This window comes from Molossus molossus, unplaced genomic scaffold (genome assembly GCF_014108415.1).
Source record: "Molossus molossus isolate mMolMol1 unplaced genomic scaffold, mMolMol1.p scaffold_m16_p_14, whole genome shotgun sequence".
Classification (NCBI taxonomy): Eukaryota; Metazoa; Chordata; class Mammalia; order Chiroptera; family Molossidae; genus Molossus; species Molossus molossus.
In genome coordinates this window covers 13,413,710-13,437,109 of record NW_023425349.1, presented here as the reverse complement: position 1 = coordinate 13,437,109, position 23,400 = coordinate 13,413,710, and the positions used below count along the sequence as shown (strand labels likewise).

Below are 23,400 nucleotides of genomic sequence, written 5' to 3'. Positions count from 1 at the left end.
TAACAAATAATTTTACAGAATATCTAAAATGAAAGCAGATGTGATGATGATTATGATGATGGTAAAAACAATTATCCATCAGTTATTGAGAGACTATGTAAATACATATATACTCCCTCTAATCCTTAAAATAATTCTACTAGGTGAAGGTCATAATCCTCATCATACTATTGAGGAAATTCAGAAAGGTTAAAGTTATTGTCCACACCTATTAATTATCTATACAAAGACAGACTTTCTCATTATACCATGCCACCTACCCTTCCCTAAGTTTGACTCTAAATTTGTTCAAGATATTTGCCTGCCAAACAACTTGACACCCACTTAGGTATCAAGCTTCACTTTCAATAATATAAATGCAGGAAAGGATTCCAAGCACCACCCTTCACCATTGATAGAGGTTCTAACCCCAGTGAGCTCTTTCTGCCTTGCTCAGACTAACCCCCATCTCTTTTCTTACGGCCATTAAATTTCAGGTCTTCCTTAACGAAATCTAAGAGATCTTACTGCTTTGAAGAGAAACTGCAGCCTAGCAAAGTCCAAGGTTCTCAGAAGACACAAGCCCAAATATTTTGATGGTTAGTTAAAGCTTAATTAAAATTTGTACTGATCATAGTATAGAAAATGAGCATTGTTTTTTAAAGTGCTACCGAAATTTACATTAGCAACCATGTCTCTTAAGTAACTATGCAAGAAATTTAAAAAGAAAAAAATCCACCCACATATAGGTACACAGTCTCACTCGAAAATATCCCAAGGTACTTAAAGATCTAGCAAAGTAAATGTGTATTTATCAAAATGAAATTCAGGAATATCTTACAATTCAACAAGAAGGAACTAATCAATTTAAGTATTGCTACACTTTCAGAAAATTATAAAGAATATAGTTTACCTTTCAGAGAATGTCTAACAACAGTTCATTAGCCAATTTCCAAAGCTTTAAAAATATTAACCAAAATATACTTGCTTCTCATTTCTCTACAGATTATTCAGTATACAGAAGAATAAAAAGTTATTATTAACGACAATGTTTGCCCATCCATCACCTATGAGAAAAATGTGTTATCTTGGAATACCTAATAATATAACAATAATTAATTAATGTTAATTGTTAATAATATATTACTAATATAAGATATAGCCAGTGTTTTCAAAGTAGATGCTATTCTTATAAGTGATCGTTCCCTTCATAATTCTGCTCTGGGCACTCAGAAGACTGATTTAAGCATGCATCTTTCTCCCTAGAGTATATGTTCCTTAGTTGATTTAAAAAAAAAATCCATGAATGGCTGGATGAATCTTGATAAAGCAGTTGACTAGTCTAGACACCATGCTTCGCTTGAAATGTGATACCTTTTTTCTTTCTTTCTAAAAAATATACAGAATAGAGTGGGGAAGTTTAACTGTGAGGCTACACTAGTAGGCTTTTCCACCATGTTACTCATGGCCATGGCCAATCTCTAGATGTATAAGAATTAAATCACTCAGTAAATATAAAGCTTTCCCTGTATGACTTCTTTTATAGAATAAAGCCTATACAACACCCCTTTTCATGGTCTCCCTCTGTTAAAGACTGCTGAATGTTCTTTGAAGCAAAGGTCAATAATATAAATGCAGGGAAGGAAAAAAAAATAGGCCTGTTAACAAATCACTTACACTTACCCATAGGTTTGAAATGAAAGAACCAAAGACACACATCTTCATATTTACAGAATAAGGGCAAAGAACTGAATTTTGAACTGAAGTCAGAAATCTATACTACTGAGATAAACTGACAAAGAATTTAAGGTAGAATTGCTCATCTGGTGTCAGTCCTTATAGATATGAGTTAGCTGTTAGTAAAGTACTAACGTAGTATGGAGGATTATATCAGAAAAAAAGAATATAGAATTAATTATAAAGGAAGCACAAGCATTGTGGAACTAAGCTGCACTAAGTGAAACTAAGCATATACTACACATATCTTATACTATCCAAATGGAATTCTCAGATTTTCTTACAGTGTAAGTGCTTACAGACTTGATTACACTCATAGGTGTGAGCAACTATGACAAGGTTTGAACATTAAAAATTATTTATTAAAATATAAACAAGTAATATATTTTCTGAAATGAAGCTATTAATATTTCAAAAGCAAATTTAATGGTGTATCATCTCAAGATAGAGTACATATTTATGTCACACAAGTACTAATCAAAATGTCCTTTTAAAGGTTCTGTTTTGTTTAAGATGAGTGGGTGGAGAATCTTCAGAATTTCCACTCTTTTATAATCACACTGACTAGGGTGAGAAGGGTGGGACACAGGAAGGGAGGTATCAGGGTCTATGGAAAATTCATAGCCTGAGGAGACAGAGAGAGCTTGGTTCAAATTCCAGCTCTGCTAGTAACTTGCTGGGACTAAGTACTTATTCTATCTTGGCCTCAGTATCCTGATTTGTAAAATGAAGGCAATTATACCAAACTCCGTAGGGTTATTGTGAGAATTAAAGATTGCATACGCAGAGTACTTAGCAGTGTCTGGCACATAATCAATACTCAAAAATGAAAGAAACATGAAGATAATGACAATTATCCTATAACTTGAATTTTTTTTCCTGAGAATTGTAAGGAGAATGGGTTAGAACCTCAGTAGGCAAAGATAGACAAGACTAAGTTATTTACTTTTCAAATTCTGTTAACAAACCTAGAAAAATGGAAAGAATTTTTGGGGGTAATTACCAGATTGGAGCATAAATGTGGTTAGGAAAAGAAAGCACATTATGAACACATAGTAGAAAAGGTTTTTGGAAAAAGAATTAAAAATTGAGAAGGGAAAAGGGATCAGCAAAACCCAACATTAAGTGGGACCAAAACCAGTGAGATCTGATGTGCTTTTGTGCCAACTAGCTAACTGATTTAACTTTTTTTCTAATGTCTTGTCATATTTTGTTATCAAAATACTGTCTATTTTCTTCCTAAGATTTACAAATTATAAATTGTACGTACGGCCTATCTTTAGATATCATGCTATCAATTTTAACTCAAGCAGGCACAAAATAACTAAAGATACAGTTTTAATTAAGGGAAATTAATTTAGTGAGAAGTCTTGCTTTTCCTCCTTCCTTAGTTTACATATTGGCAGTCTGACATGGAAAGAACAAGAAACAGAAAAAATAGATAATTAAATGTATCAGTTTTTTTCTTCCTCTTTTTAAATAACTAAACACAATTTAGCTTAGGGAAAGACTGAAAGTACTAGGTAAATAGAGTCTGAAATTACCAGTAAATTGCACATTATAAGCTCTCTCAATAATTTAAAAATAATATTAAAAGATAGCTAACCCTGGCTGGGTGGCTTAGTTGGTTGGAGCATCATCCCATACACCAAAAGGTTGTGGGTTTGATTTCCAGTCAGGCCATATACCTAGGTTGCAGGTTCGATCCCCAGTCAGGGTGCATACAGGAGGCAACCAATCAAAGTGTCTCTGTCACATTACTGTTTCTCTCTCTCTCTCTCTCTGTCTCTCTCTCTCTCCCCCTTTTCTCTCTCTCTAAAATCAATAATTAAAACAAAAAAAGACAGCTAACCTACTCATTTGTTCTAGTAGGTTTTTACTAGATCCTGTAGGATTTTCTGTATAATTAGGTTGTCTCCAAATAAAAATTATTTTACTTAAAAAAAAGAAAGACAGCTAGAAAAAGTTTTTCAAACCAGAAAAAGCTTTTACATGGGAAAATAAACAAAATGAAAGTTATTAACAACTCTTAATTTCATGTTCGTGTCATGGTATTATAAAGGTAATGAAAGAAATAGCTTCTCCTCTTTTGTTATGAAATAAATGCAATAATTAAACATTTTGGCAAAAGACCATCTGAATTTAGTGTTCCTCTATCAACAATCACGGAAAAGACCATTATGCAATGAGCATAGATTCTTTTCTGGAAGGAGAAAAAAGATAGCTTTATTATTTAAAACATTGGGCTATTATGCTAAACATTCCTTGTATATTTGAGGAAAAATAGTCTAAAATATGTTTAGAGGAAATCCATATTCAGACAGAAATTCTTAATACTCAAAAAGGGTATTGCCTAAGCACAAAAATATATATATATTTTTTTTATCAGATAGCTGATCTTACCAAAATCAAATGTAAACACTTACTTAAAAAGTCATAAGTAAAACTTAATGGCAAAAAATAAAAAGTGTCGTATTTCCCAAGCCACAACTTGGGAAGACTAAGTTAATTCAACTAGGAAAGTTATTTCTTACTTCCTTAACTTTTTTTTTAATGGAAGAAATATAGCCATAAGAATTCTCAAACCCACACAATTACTCTATTATTTGATTAGAGATTTCTGCAGTTCAAAAGTTCATTTTGAAAAAAGAAAAAGCATGAGGTCCCAGTATCATCTTCTTGAAAAGAAGATGCTTCTCAAATATGTTATCATTTTTATTCTTTTGTAACCATTGTAAAAGTTTCACTTAGTAAAACGGCAATTATTAATACTTGATTTGTGTACATGATATGTTATACAAATTAACTTGTAGTGCCTAGAATTTAGAATTCATTTTCTCACAGAATTGACAGCATAAGTGGTGACTTAGTTTCTGGAAGAGCAAACAAAAACCTGTTTAAATCAAAATGTTGATATTGACAGTGCCTTAAGGACCAAGTCCTTTAAACCCAAGTCCTACGCCTTTGAGTTCTAAACCCTTAGGTGGTGTAATGGTCAGAATGCAATATTAATATTTATTGAGTTCCTACTATGGAGTTATAAATAAAATACATAGCACAATATTTATATATGCATTAGTTAATTTAGTCCTTATAATTATTCTATGACATTCATTTGTCTCAGCTTTGCAAATTTCTAGCTGTTTGATTACTGTGCAAGTTTTCACATCTAAAAATATGAGTAATAATCCTTTTTTCAAAATATTGTGAAAATTAGCTAAAATTACATACTTGACTGTCTTCCAAATATTAGTAGCTCCATGTATGGTAAAATATTAATACTCTCAATATCCTCAATTGATAGAGCTTCAGCAATCTGAACAGACTCAATTTTTAAGGTCACACAGCCAGAGGGTAATCAGAATTAGATGTTCTGCCTACTCATACAATGCTTTTTTTTTTCTCTCTCTCTCATATATTATAGATTACCTCTATGTACTTAATGAAGGCAAGCCAGAAGGATTTAATGTGCTCATTGTATTAAGACTTGCAACACTTCTTAAAGAAGTTTTTACATTAATCTTCTCCTGGCTTAATAGTCAGTTACTTAAATATGTCCTCTGATGAATGGGATTTTAAAATAATCTGCCAAAGAAATGAGACATTGCTTCTCATCTGTCTCAATACAATTCTAAGATCTGGGAGCTCGAGTTTCCTACCTGTATCTAGCACTATTTGCAAATGCCCCATATTCCAGCCAGTTTTCTTTGCAAACTTCCCCCCACCCAACAATTTATTGATATAATCTTGCAAAGCTTTTTGAATCTTCATTTTTAAATTGTTAAATATATCATTCATTCAGAAGTAGATAAACTTAAAGACAATTTAAAGAAAAACATACTCAACACTTTGATACTCACTAGCAATACATGTAAAGCCCCTTGGAGTGGTCCTCCTCCACTGCATCCCCTTCTCTTGCCCCAAAAGCAACTAAGTGTTAATCATTCTTTAGCTCTTTAAGAGTTTTACCATCTCTGCATGTATTATTAAATAATATATCATATAGTTTTGCCTGTTCTTAAACTTAATATTAATAAAAATCATTGTTCTCTTTTATTCACTTTCACTGTTGTATTATATTTCACTGCATGAAAATCACCCTATTTACTTATTCATTCTTCCAGACACTTGGGCTGTTTTCAGTTGGTATTATGGTAAATATTCTGTGAACCTTCTTGCACATGTCTTCTGGTACACATGAGCTTGCTTTTCTCTAAGGTGTATACCAAGGAATGGAACTGCTAGGTAATAGAGTTTGTGCATGATCAACTTTACCAGGCAATGCCCAACTGTTTTCCAAAATGGTAGTAACAATTTACACTCCCATTACCAATGGAATAATGGTATCATTGCTCTGTATCTTCACCAACACTTGATATCCGCTTTAAAATTTTTTGCTAGTCTGGCAGCTTGTAATGGTATCAAATTGTGGTTTTAAATTCCATTTTCCTGATAATTAATGAGATGGAACATATTTTCATGTTTATTGACTATTTGAGCTTCCTCTTTTATGAAGAGTCTGCCCAAATATTTCTGGCATTGATTTGTACAGATTCTTTATATATTCCTGGAAAAGCTATCCTCTGTCAGTTTAATGTGCTACAATTATCTTCTCTCAGTCTGTGACTTTTCTTTCTACTCTTTTTATAAATTTCATAGATTTAAAAACTATTAAAATATAACTCTGGAGTTCCATTACCTATATTCACATCCTGACTTCATGACTTACAGGCCATGTGACCTTAAGTAAATTATTTAAACCCTTTATGCCTCAGTTTCCTCACTTGTAAAATGGAGAAAAGTATAGTATCAGTCTCTGAGGTTTGTTGTGAAGATTAACTTAGTTAATAGGTGTTAATGCTAAGCATGTGGAACAGTGCCTAACACATAATAAAAACCATGTAAGTACTGCTATTAATTAATACTACTGTTGAAGAAATCCTTCCCCACCTCAAGGTCATTAAGAGGTTTTCCTAAAAGCTTTATGTTTTGCTTTTCATATGTTAGTCTTTAATCATATGTAAGACTTTATTTTGTATATGATGTAAGTTAGAGGACCAATCTCATTTTCTTCTTTACAGATAACCAAAGCTCTAGTACCATTCATTGAATAGTCCATCCTTTTATCCCTAAGCTTTAGTACCTCCTCTGTCTCATGTGAAATGTCTTTATGCACGTGGGTTTTTTTCTGGGCTTTCTTTTTTGTTCTATTTATCTATTTATACCACAAACTCTATCATGCATCAGAATCATCTGAAGGGCTTGTTATAATACTGACTGCTGAGCCCTATCCCAGAATTTGATTCAATGGGTCTGGAATTGGGCCCAATTATCTATATTTCTAACCAATTCCTAGGTTATGCTACTATTAGTCCTAGCACCATAACTGGAGAACCACTGCACTAAATTAATTGAAAAAAAAATCCTACTCCTAGCCTTGATTGATAAAACTGCTTGATTTTCCAGCACTGGACTTAGCGCTGATCCCTTAATTTGGTATCAATTCTGATCTAAGAAGAGGGTATTTAATGCAATCAACCTCAGTAATCTGTTTGTCATTAAGTCCCATTTGCTACTGATTTATTTTACCTTAGTCTTCTATATTCTCAATGGCTGAACTACAGCTATTGTCCCTAGTTTTTTAAAAATCCTTACCTGAGGATATTTTTCCATTTATTTTCAAATAGGGAGGGGTAGAGAGAGAGAGAGAAAGAGAAACACTGATGTGAGAGACACATTGATTGGTTGCCTCCCTCAGGACCCTGACCAGGACAGGGGACCGAACAGCAACTAAGGCATGTGCCCTTGACCGGAATCAAATTCGTGACTCTTTGGTCCACGGGCCAATGCTCTAACCGCTGAGCCAAACTGGCCAGGGCAATTGTCTCTAGTTTCTTGATGTCTGGATCCAGGTCCCAGCTGCTCTGCCTCCCTACTTCCCACCCAATGGCTAGCTCCATGACATTTGCTTTCAAATCTCTCACATGTCAAATGCCTGCCACTTGAGCCCCAGCAAGTCAGGTAGACTCAGTTTTGATATTCAGAATGTCCTAATTCCTGCTTCTCTATGGATACTCTCATTACTTCATGTTGCCTTCTTCTATGCAATATTTATTTTCCTTCTAGTCTAGATCTGACTTTTAGATTTATGTCTCCATGATCAGTTTCTAGGTAGATGAATGATGATCACCGACACTCAGAACTGTACTTACTTGAGCCTCACACTGCCATATCTAAGCTTGACCATTCTATTTCAGGGTACAGTAGAGAAAGCCTTGGAGTCCGATAGACTTGAGCTCAAATTTAAACTCTTACATTTATTAGTGATGCCATGATGCTAAGTAACTCATCCTCCAAGAGCAAGACAACTAGGTTGTTCTGAGAAGTCAGAGAGGTTACATGTGTAAAATATCAAGCACAGAGGTTTAACAGTGTTCATTAAATATTCATTTCCTTCTCCTCCTCCTGCTGCCTCTCCTAGATTGTGCAGCTTCTTTGGGTAAACAGTTTGGTTAAGAAAGCTACTATAGTTCTCTGCAAAAACTTTTCTTTCAAATACCTATAATATCTGTTTTATTGGACATTCTATTCAGTTGTAGAACTCTTTAAAAAATCAATTGAGACTGTACAGAGAAAAAATCAATTGAGACAGTCTTCGCGAAGAGTCACCATGGTTTCCTGCTTCAACAGTGCTTGGACAGAACCCGATGCTCAACCCATCCCCCCCAGTCACCTGATCCAGCCTTCAGCCACCTCCTCACAGCGCCTCAGATATCCCCAAGGCCCCAGCTCCAGCGCCATGAAGCCGCCTCTCCCTAGCCACCCACCATGAAGTCCACCGCGTCCACCTCACAGGTGCGCCAGAACTACTATCAGGACTCAGAGGCCGCCATCAACCACCAGATCAACCTGGAGCTCTACGCTTCCTACACCTACCTGTCCATGTCTTACTACTTTGACCGTGATGATGTGGCTTTAAAGAACTGCCAAATATTTTTGTCACCAATCTCATGAAGAGAGAGAACATGCTGAGAAACTGATGAAGCTGCAGAACCAACGAGGTGGCCGACTCTTCCTTCAGGATATCAAGAAACCAGACCGTGACAACTGGGAGAATGGGCTGAATGCGATGGAGTGTGCATTACACTTGGAAAAAAGTGTGAATCAGTCACTACTGGATTTGCACAAACTGGCCACTGACAAAAATGACCGTCACTTGTGTGACTTCCTTGAAACTCACTACCTGAATGAGCAGGTGAAATCCATCAAAGAACTGGGTGACCACATAACCAACTTGCGCAGATTGGAGGCCCCTGAAACTGGCATGGCAGAGTATCTCTATAACAAGCACACCCTGGGAGACAGTAATGAGAGCTAAGCCTTAGGATGGCTTCCCATAGCCACGGGGGTGACTTCCCTGGTCACCAAAGCAGTACGTGCATGTTGGAGTTACCTTTACCTTTTCTATAACTTATACCAAATCATCCACTTACATCTTTTCATTTGTACCATTCCTTCAAATAAAGTAATCTGGTATCCCCCAAAAACTAAAATAAAATAAATAAATAAAAAATCAATTGAAAACGAACAAAAATAAAACATAAAGAAATAGTCACAGTGTATGTATTAGACGTTGGCAGAAGAGATAGAAGGGATTCTATTATTGATAATAAAACCAGCATTACTGTTTTTGACAGTGTGAGAAGAATGTCTATGCCTTTCCGATATAGTATTTAAAATAAAACTGCTTAAACCTGATGATATTTCAGATCTCTATGAGAATCGATTGAATGTTATTATAGGTTACAGATTGCCTCCACCGAAATATGTATATATTCATCATTACATTTCACATGCTTCCCTCCTCTTAGGTTAAGAACTCCTGAGCTTGCCCTGGCCGGTTTGGCTCAGCGGTTAGAGCGTCAGCCTGCGGTCCAGAGAGACCCGGGTTTGGTTCCCGCTAAGGGCATGTACCTCGGTTGCAGTTTGTCCCCGGCTGGTCGTGCGGGTGGCAGCCACTCGATGTGTCCCTTTACATCGATGTTTCTCTCTCTCTCTCTCTTCCGCTCTATCTGAACAAAAAAAAAAAAAAAGGAAAAATGTCCTCAGGTGAGGATAGAAAAAAAAAAAGAATTCCTGAGCTCAAGCACAGGAGCATATATTAATCTAGAAATGAAAACCATGGGAGTTTAGTATATCAGAAAGAACATGGAATATGGTTTCAGAAGACCTTGAACTGACTCTTCTCATCACTCTGACATTTAATAGATAATTCAAGCTTGAGACTCATCATGAAACCTTTTTGGTTATTACTTCTCATCTGTAATTTGATAGATAATCATCCTTATCTACCTCTTGAAGTTGTTGTTAGAGTCAAATTAGAAAATGTACAGGAGAAAAGAATACTGTTAATTGCAAATGACTTTGTAAGTAGTTATTAACATTCCCTGGAAACCTACTGAATTTATAAACACAGGAGCTAGCTTGGAAAACCCAAACTACTGAAATACATGGGATAAATAATACCAGAGAATTCATTTAACATATAAAAAACCAAAATAATGAAATTAACAGTTGTTGTTGTTTTTATTCTCACCCGAGGACATTTTTCCATTTTTTGTTCAGGTAGAGTGGGAGGGAGAGAGAGGAACAGAGAGAGAGAGAGAGAGAGAGAGAGAGAAACATCGACGTGAAAGGAACACAATGAGTGGCTGCCACCCGCACGACCAACCAGGGCCGGGGACAAACTGCAACCGAGGTACATGCCCTTAGCGGGAACCGAACCCGGGTCTCTCAGGACCACAGGCCGACGCTCTAACAGCTGAGCCAAACCGGCCAGGGCAAAATTAACAGTTTTTAACCTGTCCTATATACTTTGAATGTCAAAATAATCATGGCTCAAGCACTTATGTACCCTTTCACAGGAAATCTAGAAGAACTCCAAGTCCAAATCTCTCTCTGGGACTGAAAAATTAGATATTTTGAGTAGAAATCAAGTCCAAAGAGAAAAAAGATGAATAGTCCCATATTTCTCTCTCTACCCTCTAGGAAACATTTCTTGCTATGAAAAAAAAATCTGAGATGGAAAAAGTCATGCTGATTTAATTTTCTTTCAAGGGACACAGGAGAAGACAAAGACTTCTTTGTGGCAACAAGCATCCTTTTATTTCAGCCTAAGTGTAACATAAGTTTCAGAAAAGCTCTTCTTTTAAAACTTGAGAAAAAAGATATTTAAAACATTAAAATAGGCTATCAGTTTGACTGAATAATCGAACCACAATATCATACATCTAAAATAACAGATATTTATGCTAGCAGAGTAGGTTTATTTCCTGATCCTGATTCCTCTTCTGGATCTAAGGCTAAGAATTATCACCAGAAACAACTTTGTCCTCATAAAAAGACAGTAATATTATCCATATTCCCTTGACAAACTGCTCCAAATAACACTTCTATTAATTTTTATTTTGAAATAATATTAGATTTAAAGAAAAGTTGTCAAGATAGTATAGACAGTTATATATCATTCACCCAACTTCCCCTAATGTTAATTTATCATACAACCATGGTATAGTCATCAAAACTAAAAATTAACAGTGCTATAGTTACCTAAACTATAGACTGTATCATATTTAATCTAATTTTTATACTAATGTCCTTTTTCTGTTCCAGGACATAAGCAGGATATCATCTGATATTACCTTTGTCTCCTTTGCCTTCTCCAATCTGAAAGTTTCTCAGTCTTTCTTTGTCTCTTATGATCTTGAAGCTTTTGAAGAAGTACTGGTCAGATATTTTGTAAAATGTTTCTCAGTTCGAGTTTCTCTGATGTCTTGTCACAATTAGACTGAGGTTATAAATTTTACGGAAGAATATCACAGAGGTAACGTGCCCTTCTCATTGCATCTTATTAGGGACTGTATGAAAGCTATATGACTTGTTACTGATTATGTCATCTTCATTAGTCAAATGATAACTTTTCATGCTAGGAATCTGTCTATGTGGTAACTAAACTTAGTATGGTTATCATGCTTATATGGAAAATTAGTAGAGGTTCAGCCACTCAATTATTAAATCCTAGGGCCTACTGAAGGCAGTCTAGCCAGACAAGTGTTTGGTTTGAGCCTGTTTCTGCCACTTACTACTCTGTTTTGGAGCAAATTACTCAAGTCTCAGTTTCTTTATTTGTAAAATACTACTTCAATCAGTTGTTATTTTATCCTTATAAGATAGTACATATAAAGCACTTAGCCTGACACATGGTAAACATTTCAATAAATATTAATGCTGTTCATTCTGGGGTAGATGGTGGTAGTAATAATGTTAGTAGTACTGGCAAGTTGTGTGGCATTTTAATCTTAGAAAGAAGTCAAACTACAGATCAGAAAAACACTATGTGTTTATAAGATTTTTTAATTTTTTGAGTGTAGTAAAATGTTCTATCAGAGAGATATTTAACTTGAGATTAAATTTGTGGTTTCTTTCTTTTTTAACAAGAGAAGTTTATATTTGCTTTGCCATTTGGGCAGGAATAGAAAATAACCTCAAAGTAGATTCTCCTGACTAGGTGAAGAATTATTTAAATTAGTTTTCCCTTAATTATGTAAGTATATAGTGAACAGGCCACACTGTCCTTGGAGAAGGGTTTAACAAGACCTTTTATATTGGGGAGGAAGGGGGTGTGGGGGTTTGTTAGATCAAATATTCTATAAAATGTCCTCGACCAGTACTCTTTGGAGCTAGCTTGCACACTGGGATGTGGCTGTATGTAGAAACTGAGGGAGATGATTGTTAAGATCTAAAACTGAGGAACTCCAATTTAGAGCATTTTTAAAAGAACTGGCACTAAGGGAATGGGTTCATCCTCCCTCAAAGAATTGTTGCTGCCAATGATTTTGGACCAATGAAAGCTTCATCAGAATAGTGAGCCAGCATCATCTGTCTGGTTATTCAGGGTCAGGCCTCAACCCAGCAATTCCATTCAGGAGTGACAAAAGACAGTATTAGTGAACTGATAAAAATCATGTTCGATTAATACTTAGCATGAAAGGAGGATTGACTTCTAGAGTTACTGAAAAATTAGTTATTAATTGGTAGAGAATAGGTTGCCTCAAAAGGAGGGCACTGGATTTATGCTACTGAGGTATATGAGTGTCAGAGTAATTGGAAAAAATAGGTATACCTATATTTGAACCCTGTTTGTAGAAAAGTTTGTCGGTTATATAAGCTTTCGACTTCCCCATATCTATTATATTTGTTACCCCAACATGCCTCTCTATAAAGATAGTTTTTAAACTCTTAAAAAATAAAGGGCCCTTGGATTTATTTTTAGCAACACAGAGAGAACACGAATATGGGGACAGTGCTTGACATTCAGCAGCAAGGCTTATGGAGGAATAAAAATACCATGGGATACAGTGGGTGGGAGCAACTACTGAAGCATAGGAAAGCAGATTCAATTCCTGCAGCCTGAAACAAAGGAAGAATGGTAAGCACAGGGAGAGGGTATGGGCTTGAAAAGGAGCCCTGGGACTAAGCAAATCCCTAAATTCAATTTAGAATATAAACTACCTTTAGATTTGTGTGTATGTATTAATGCAAAAATCACAAACTTTCTAGAGGTTTATGCACAGAAATGGTGCATATCACCATTCTCATTACTCCCCATTCTCTCAATATTCCATCCATTCTCACTATTATTACTCCTCACTAAGTTTCATTCTGTCTCTAATCTCCACCTATTTATACCCATCAATTCAACTACAGCTAGAACAGTGCTGACCTTTCTTCTGCTTAAAAATTTCTTTGTGAATAAATCCAAATCATTTGGCCCTTAAGGCCCTCTGTGACCTGACCCTAGCAGGATTTGTCAAATTTACCTCCTCTGTCCCCACTTCTCTTCCACCTTAGATCCTGTGTAAGCATCTCTGAGACGTTAATCTTGCTGTTTCCTGTTCTGTAACAACTTTCTGTCTAAATCCTTTCTTTTCTTCAAAATTGAACTCAAAAACTTTCTCCTCAATACAATCATCTCTGATTTTCCCAGCTGTAAGTAATGCTCCCAATTTCTTAACCTCCATAACTTTTTATCTTTATGTTTTATGATGTGGGTCAATTTTTACTTTTTTCTCCCTTAGTGACCTTATTAGACCAGAAGCTCTTTTGGTCTTACATTGTCCTATTTATCTTTTATTTCCCACAGGCCTATTAGTGTATCCTGAACAAAAATACCTTGGGACCAAATACTGCATTTGTATAAACTTAGTTATTTGTGTTAGCATATGCATAACTACAGATTTGGGGGAGCCTTTCAGAAGAAGCATGATGTTTTAATATTATCAATAACAGAACTTTAACTTTAAAATATTCTTTTAAAAATTTCAAACTGACCTAGAAGTGGCTCACTAAAAATTAAACAAGTAGAAGAATGTGTAACATGGTTTTGAAGTAATACATTTGATAAACAGCAACTACGTCAATTTACTAAGACATGTTAACTTGCATAAAGGTCACGGAGAGCTGATGGGGGAATTTTTTTTTTTCATTCATTTGACTAAAGTTGATATCTAGCTAATAATTAGAAGACCAGGAGGGCAGAACATGGCCTGTATTAAGTGGAGAATTTAAGATAGACACGCACTGAAAAACACACAGAGCTTTCCAAACTATAATAGCACGATGAACATTTAAACCTCAATGCACTCAGTGCCTTTTTCTAAATAAGCCCCTGTCCACCATATTTTAACATTCAATTTGTAGTATAATTTGTTTTACTATACATTTAACATGATATTTGGTACAATGCGCTTAAAATATCTCCTAAGCCTGGCCAGTGTGGCTCAGTGGTTGAGCCAATTGACCCATGCACCAAGAGGTCACCGGTTCAATTCATGGTCAGGGCACATGCCCAGGTTGTGGGCCCAATCCCCAATGGGGGGCATGCAGGAGGTGGCCAATCGATGTTCTGTCTCATCGATGTTTCTATCTCTCTCTCTCTCTCCCTTCCTCTCTTTCTAAAATCAATAAAGAAAAAAAATTTAAATGTATCTTCTAAGACATAAACTATTTGGTACTGTACAAACATTTATTGAAACAAATGAACCATGATAGGACAGGCTGAGTCAATTAGCTGCTTTTAACCAAGATGGCTACCTTTTAAAATTCTACCTTCAAGAAAAAAAATATTAAAGTGTACCCCCGCAAAAAAGGTAATTTAAACTAGAGATTGGTATGATTGCAAGAATAATAATAGAGGTATAGAATAAAGTTATTTTAAAATTTAAGTTATGAGGCTTTGTTCTGTTTTCCTCTAAAACAGCATGAAAAATGCTAGTTAAGATTTCTTGACTTTGGTATACCATGTATATACAACGGTCTATCAGACATCTCTATCTGAATGTCCTACAGTCATTTCAAAATGAGCATGTTTGAAACCTATCATCATGTCCCTTCAACTTGCTTTTCTACCTATATTCTTTATCCAGTTAATGGAATATCTCTTCACTCATGTGCCCAAGTCAGAAAGAAACTTGAGAATTATTTCTCTGTCTCTCTCTTATTCTATACATACATCAACTATCAAGTCTTGTAGATTTCATCTTCCAAATATTTCTTACACTGGTTGTCTGCTCTTCAGCACCATTGCCAATGCCAATGTCAATGCCTACATCAGGCCTTTAACCTCCCTTGCTTGGATTGTTAAATAATAGCCTTCTTGCTGGTTTTGCTTGAGCTCACTCTCTCTATCCACCAGACTTCTAACAGAGTAATTTTTCTAAAAAGCAAATCTGATGTCACTCTTACTAATATTCTTCACTGGATAAAATAACTTGCATGGTATAGCAGGCCCTTCATGTCCTCACTTTATTTATTCTTTATTCATTCACTCTGTTCATTCATCAAGTATTTACTGAGTCTACTTTGTGCCAGACATTGTTCTAGGTGTTAGAAATACAACAGTAAACAAATAGAAAAGTCTCATCGTTTAGCATTCCCCACTCTCCTTCAACTCCTTCTCTCCACCATTACCAAGTGTTCCTTGCCTTCAAGAAATAGTGAGCTTCTTACAATGTACTAAAGATGCCTTAATTCTTTCATACAAACTTCTACTCATTCTTCAAGTCTTAATTTATATGCAACTTCCTCTCTCAAGACCTCCGAATTGCTTATGTACTTTAAGAATATTTATATTTTGTTTGCAGTTCTATCTTTCCTCTGACATTAAGTGTCTTCAGCACAGGGATAATGTCTTTGGACACATAACTGGTACATGCAATGTCTGTATTAAATGGAAAGAGAGAATAAAATGACAAAACTTTCCTCAATTATTAATTGTACCTAGTGATCAAAGAACGTTTTCTTGATCTCTCAGAATTACAGGCAAAGTAATAATAAGAGTTTACACAAGCAGCTATTACTCCCAATTATTACACAAGAGATGATTTTCAGAGTCTCATGTGAATATGAGCCTTGGAAGTTTAGTCATCTTTCTATTTGACATTTATTTCAGCGTAAGTTTACTTCATGCGTAAAATTTTGTCCTATGTCCTAGGTCACAGTCCCATAATTAAAAGTGCAAAGTAGTAAATATTTCAAAATATACTATATAGCAGCAACCACAGATTTTATGAAAAGAATATTGCACCACTACAGAATTTCTTTGCTTACAGTCTAAAATGATACACATTGTATACTAACGTACATTTTTAAAATCTCAAACATGTATATAATTGCCTAGATATTAAATCAGCCTTCAAATATTTTAAGATCTGTATTAAGAGACTCAGGCTCTCACTAGGCATACTACTCTGAGATAAAATGCTATGTGATTTCTTCATTTGTTTATTAAGCATATGTCTAAATGTAAATCAGTAAAACAATATAAATGAATTCCAAAAGAAAAAATGAAAATGTAAGATACTGTAAACCAACTCTGTCCCAGTTAAACAGATTAGAACACCAGTGGTGATGTGAGGGGGTGACCAGCTGTCAGAACATAAAGAACTTTGTTTTTTACACACAAAGACATTGCTCAACCCACATCTGGCTCTTGTAGCCAAATTCTACGCTCACTGGGACAACTCCCACTGAAATATATGGGCATAAAGAACATGGAGATGAATTTTTTAAAAGCCAGCTGTTCGTTCTATGGGTATTAAATTTATGAGAGAATCAGTCAGAGTTGAGTCCACTTTTCTACTTTTATTTATTTTTAAAAAGAAAACAGGGAATTTAAAACAGAAAAGAATTTGAGTGGGTGTTAGGAGATCAGATCATTTTCATCTCACAGTATAATCTTATAAAATTCATTTGAATTCGCATTTTTTTCTCTTGATACAGTCATCTTCTTATCTCTCTAACTTCCCAAACCATAACTTGGAAGATACATCTTAGTTCCCATGTTCTCTTGAAAGCCTTTCTTTATTACTTCAGCTTATTCCTGTTCTTTTCCCACTCTATAAACTATTCTACTTAGAAAGTTAGCCCTGCCCGGCCAGTGTGGCTCAGTGGTTGAGTGTCAACCCATGCACCAAGAGGTCACCAGTTCAATTCCCGGTCAGGGCACATGCCCGGGTTGTGGGCCGGATCCCTAGTGGGGGACATGCAGGAGGCGGCCAATCGATGTTCTCTCTTATCAATGTTTCTATTTCTCTCTCTCTCTCTCTAAAAATCAATAAAGGAAAAAAAAGGAAAGTTAGCCCTGTTCTGCATTGATTTTTAGTAGCTTTGTGTCCTTTATTAGTCTTGCATAAATTACACATTTCTTTTAAAGAGCAAAAGCAATATTGTTTTCAGTCCAAAGTTTTTAGTCCTCTTTTATGAGTCACCAATCCTATTCCTCACTTCTTTTTATTAAAACAGATTCAACACAAAGAGATTTTTTAAAAGGCTGTTCCAACATAGTGAATAAGATTACATATTCTAGATCTAGATTGCAAATGTTTCAATCCCAACTCTTCTGCTTACTGGCTATTACCTTCTAAGTTAGGCAAATTACCTAACATAACTTTTTTCCCTGTGCAAATGATGATGATGATGATGATGATGATGATGATGATGATAATGATAATAATAATAATAATAATAATGTCAATCTGATATGGCTACTATGAGAAGTAAATTAATTACTACTACATGCAAAGGTCTTGGGATAGTGCCTAGCATGTGTTCAATTAATTTTAGCTATTATTATTATTCTAAAATATAGAATGGCCAATTTTAAAAAGTTTATTAGGTTTCTTTATGAAAATGAAATAAAATCTATCCATTAGATTGAACAATTTCTTCTTTAACCTACCAACAAAAACAAATACCTCAATCTTTACTCATAGCCAAGTCTGGTTGACTTAATTCTCCTCATTTATAAATCACCAATTTTATTCCTTACTTTTTAAAAAAACAGAGTCAACTCCTAGGTAGTTATAGAGCTGAATCTGTGTGCCAGTTGCAATATAAGTGGATACACACACACACACACATACACACACACACACATATCTTACAAAAATCCTTTATGTTACATACATTAATCTAATTTTACAGATGAAAACACTGAGGTTCAAAGAGGTCAAACATCTTTTTTTTTTTTTTTTTTTTAATCCTCATCCGAGGACATTTTTCCATTTTTTGTACAGATAGAGTGGGAGGGAGAGAGAGGAAGAGAGAGAGAGAGAAACATCGATGTGAAAGGGACACATCGAGTGGCTGCCACCCGCACGACCAACCAGGGCCGGGGACAAACTGCAACCGAGGTACGTGCCCTTAGCGGGAACCGAACCCGGGTCTCTCTGGACCGCAGGCCGACGCTCTAACCGCTGAGCCAAACCAGCCAGGGCGAGGTCAAACATCTTAATCAAGGTTATATAGTTAGTAAGTGGCTAAAGCAAGAATGGGATCAAAATCTACTAATTACAGATTCCACTTCCTTTCTACTCCACCTTACACTACTTGCCTACAATTTCCTTTCTCCTTTAACTCACCTATATGTAATTTATAGCAGAGCACAACTTAGAGAGGAGTTTCCTCATAGTTTACCATATGTTCTTGCCAAAGCACATAGTCCTGCAACTTCCCCTTTCTGTTCCTCTAGCGCAGCGGTTCTCAACCTGTGGGTCGCAACCCCTTCGGGGGTCGAACAACCCTTTCACAGGGGTCGCCTAAGACATAACAGTAGCAAAATTACAGTTATGAAGTAGCAACGAAAATAATTTTATGGTTGGGGGTCACCACAATATGAGGAATTGTATTAAAGGGTCGTGGTGTTAGGAAGGTTGAGAACCACTGCTCCAGCCTCAGGGCAATTTAACTTCCTTTCTGGCAGTAAAGAAATGTAGTGCTTTGAGCTAGATTTAGAGCTCCCATGTCTTCCTCCTAAGGACTTCTTTTAAGTACAGGCTTAGAAATAAACACTTTTCTATCTCTTCAGAAGTACTCAAGGCAAATGTGTTTACAGAATCTTATTCCAATAGTAGTAGTGAATATACCATCAGATACCAGAATGAACAAATTTCATTTTTTAAAATGGTGAGAAATGTGAACATTCTGAATATAACTTGTGTTATATTGTGTAGGCATATTTTGGGGAGTAAAGGAAGCAATGGTGAGCAACAACCATGTACTCAACTTCAACAGAGTAATTAACAGTTTTCTCATTATAAAAGCCATATGGCATGGTGATAAGGACACTGGAGTTGGAGTTGGAAGACCTAATTTGGAATTCTTTCTCTGCCACTTACAATCTTTGTGATCTAATAACATACATAAAAAGAAGCTGTCATGAGGATTAAGGCAAATAACTGTAACATAACAAGCGTCATAAATATATTATTGTTGCACTTGAAATTATAAACTTCTTAAGTCCACTTCTATACTTTGAAGTATAATATGGCACAATATTACATAATAGTACACTATAATTTATAAAGCATACAAAGTATTTACTACTTAGTATGAAGAACCCTTTCTGCCATGGAACTAAAAGTGTTTTAAAAATATTCCCTCATTAGGTCAACAATATTCCTCTGAAATTAAAACAAACCAGAATCTATGAAGTGATGTGTGCTAGGAATTTTATATATATTCTACTCATTTAATCTTCACAACAACTTTGAGAACAAACTGAGGCTCAGAGAAATGAAATAACTTGCAAAAAAACACACAACTCCAGCCCTGGCCAGTTTGGCTCAGCGGTTAGAGCGTCAGCCTGCAGTCCAGAGAGACTGGGGTTCGGTTCCCGCTAAGGGCATGTACCTTGGTTGCAGTTTGTCCCTGGCCCTGGTTGGGTTGTGCGGGTGGCAGCCACTCGATGTGTCCCTTTCACATCGATATTTCTCTCTCTCTCTCTCCCCCTCCTATTCTATCTGAAAAAATGGAAAAATCTCCTCACGTGAGGATAAAAACAAAAAATATAGCTCCTAAGTGGCAGCAGATCTTGGATCCATACCCAGGTTAGATTGATTCTAAAGCTTGTATTCTCTTCTTTACATAACAGTGTCTCTTCAGCTTTTTGACTTGGGGTCCACAAAAAGCTACATGTCTCATACAAGGTCAAAGAATAATTATTTTCAGTGTAGGAGAAGGCAAATCCTCAGATTTGGTCTACTAGATTAAGTCACCTCCAAATAACATAATATTTAAAAGTTAATTTTAATCTAGTTTTGGTCCCCAAAAATGCACTGGTACATAGAGTGAAACCAGTCTTTTTCCCATTAGTTAAAGAAATTAATATATTATTAAGTTTTAGCCTTAGATGTGCAAAAAAAAAAAGGTTCTAGAGTTTTGATAAGAGAAAAAATAAATCAAAGAATACATTTCTTGCCCTGGCCGGTTTGGCTCAGCGGTTAGAGCGTCGGCCTGCAGCCCAGAGAGACCCAGGTTCGGTTCCCGCTAAGGCCACATGCCTCGGTTGCTGTTTGTTCCCAGCCCTGGTCATGTGGGAGGCAGCCCCTTGATGTGTCCCTTTCACGTCGATGTTTCTCTCTCTCTCTCTCCCTCTCTCCCTCCCACTCTATCTGAACAAAAAATGGAAAAATGTTCTTGGATAAAAAAATAAATAAAAATTAAATTAAAAAAAAAGAATACATTTCTTGAAATTCCAATAGTATGTTAATAAACAGAACTGTTTCCAGGAAATGCCTGGAATTTATTGCTTCCAGAAAGCAGATTTGCTTTCTCAATAATTTTTTTCCCATAAAATTTAGAGAAACAATCACAAAGCAAAATTGGTAACCCAGGTGCTTCTGAAGGACTAAATCTATAAATTAGAAGCTTTGTAATCTTAACATTAAATATGACATTATATATATATATCATATATATATATATCTCATATATATATTTATATATATATATAAAATGAGGTAATACAAGTATATGAAATATTTTGTAAGTCTATGACCCCTCTCTCTCTTCATTTAAACCTGTCTGGTCCTTGGGAGCAGAAGCCTTATTTTTTATCAAATAAAATTAACTGTGCCTCTACCCTCTGCTACTTACCTATTGCAGAGTATGCTGAGGGCTCCATGTGGACTACATTCACATGGTAGACAGAGCCCAGAAGTATGATTCAGGTAAAAGCCCTCCTTGCAGGTTTCACAGTGAAGCCCCTGATAACCTGGCTGACATTCGCACTGCCCTGTGGTCTGGTTGCAGCGATTCACATCCAGGCTTCCGAACACAGAGCAGTTACACACATATTCTGCAAAGAAGAAAAGGAAAGAGACATTATTAACTAAGATTTAATGCTTTCTTAATAAAATAAACTCTATTTTTCTTAATCAATGTTAATGACAACTATAAAGATGGATAAAATTAATTCTAGTTCAAATTCACTTTCTATTCTACTTAGTTTATTTAAAGTGGGAAATATATACAGTAAAGTACATGAAACTATGTATCATTCATAATTATAAAATAACTTCCTTTCTAGTACTCTTCACTTTCTAGCTCTTTGACCTTACAATCCAAAGTGTGTAGGTCTGTATATTATTAGTTTTTCCAGATTGTAAATCTCCAAGGGCAGGGCCTATGCTTATCTACATGATACTGAGAGCACATGTTGGAAGTGACAACATGTTAAATAATAAATAATCCCATTGTGTAGCTGCAAAAGCCTAAGACTCCAATGGTTAACTATAGTAACTGATATAGGTCAGACAAAAGTATGCTCCAGCTGAAATCATGAGTTAATATGTTCTTCCCAGGAAGAAATTAATAGAGTATTGAAACTTTAAAGTGAGGAAACGGTAAGATAAATTCCAGATGAGCAAGTTTTCAGGGTCATCCTGAAAACCAATCACAATTTGATTGAGTTAAAACCAATCACAATTTGAATCTCTCTCCCAAATTAAAAGATTTGAAAAATAAACATTTTCTTTAGATACATCTCAAATAGTTCTTTACATAAAAATATTTAGAAGTCCTTGACTTCAGCCTTTTAAGTCAGATACATTTAAAGGTCAGTTAGGATTTGGTTTGTGCTATTATTTATACTCATTTTATCAGTAAGAAAGCATTTTCAGCATAGTATGACACAGTATTAACATGGGACTTTGCGAACATGTACAAAAACTGGTAGTTAAAATGAACTGCAGATAAAAATAAAACCTTGCACATATTTTAGGAATATCCTCCGTTCCAAAACAGCTATGAACCCTGGTTTAAAAAGCCCAGAGAAATCTATGATACAAATTATACTTCTGAATAGATAAGGCACTATACAAAATTGCATTATTCTGATAAAAGTTTAGCTTAGGAAAAACAATCTTTATTGTAATTTTTGATGATTTCTTTAAAGTTACTAGATAACTGCAAATCCCAAGTCTTAAATAGGAAGCTATAAAGGAGTTTGTTTCTCTATTCTAGAAAAGAAAATTAACCTTCAAAAATTTTATGTCATCAGAAGCAGCTTATTCTCACACAAGTCAAACAAAGGATTACACAAAGATATTCCCACTTGGTCAACTCTATACCTCCCACATTTCTTCAGTTTCTAATCGTTAGTGTTTGTCAGCTTATCTCCCTGCTCTTCCCACCTCTTCTAATTTGTAAATTTACCAAATGAATAAAATATATATGGGTGAGTATTTTATGTATATGTCAAGCTTAAGTGGTGAGTTAATTACAAGACCTAGAGGAGAGCTCAGATTTCTTCAGCCCCAAACTTTAGAAAGGAATCAGCTTCCCATCTCAATCAATAATCTTATTTTTATTAGCTGTGTAAGCATGACATTTCTTTGACACAGTTACATGTTTTCACGATTTCTACTGTGTGCCTGTGTGCGTGTGGGTGTGTGTGTGTGTGTGTGTGTGTGTGTGGTTTTTGTAAATAAGGAAGCCATGTTTAGTGGTCTGTAAACCTGCCAATGACAACTTCATGGCAAGACCTTCACTCCACCAAAAATGACCAGAATGCTTAAAATAACATTTTTCTTCCAAAATATGGCAGAATTTCAACATACATCCAAATTCCTCCTGCTGGACCAATTTCACCACAAGTTACCTAACCAAATTACACTAGTGGGAGAAAAACTAACTAAAAAAAAAAAAAAGAACTAATTTAAAAACTCTATATTACAGACTGAGAATTTTGCACTGGCAGGTGTGGCTCAATTGGTTGGAGTATCGTCCTGTGGACCAAAGGGTAGCAGGTTCCATTCCCAGTCAGGACACATAACTCAGGTTTTG

General features: G+C 35.5%; 1 protein-coding gene and 1 pseudogene across 1 annotated transcript in view; one reads left to right on the top strand and one right to left on the bottom strand.

The window, feature by feature from the left end:
* The window catches only part of MEGF9 (multiple EGF like domains 9), an 87,869-nt gene that overhangs the window by 25,838 nt on the left and 38,631 nt on the right, over nucleotides 1–23,400 (bottom strand). Inside the window, exon 2 of the mRNA XM_036260804.1 lies at nucleotides 21,211–21,412. Coding sequence (XP_036116697.1) covers nucleotides 21,211–21,412 — 202 coding nt within the window. The remainder of the gene's footprint in view (nucleotides 1–21,210; nucleotides 21,413–23,400) is intronic.
* LOC118629929 lies at nucleotides 7,899–9,186 on the top strand (annotated as a pseudogene).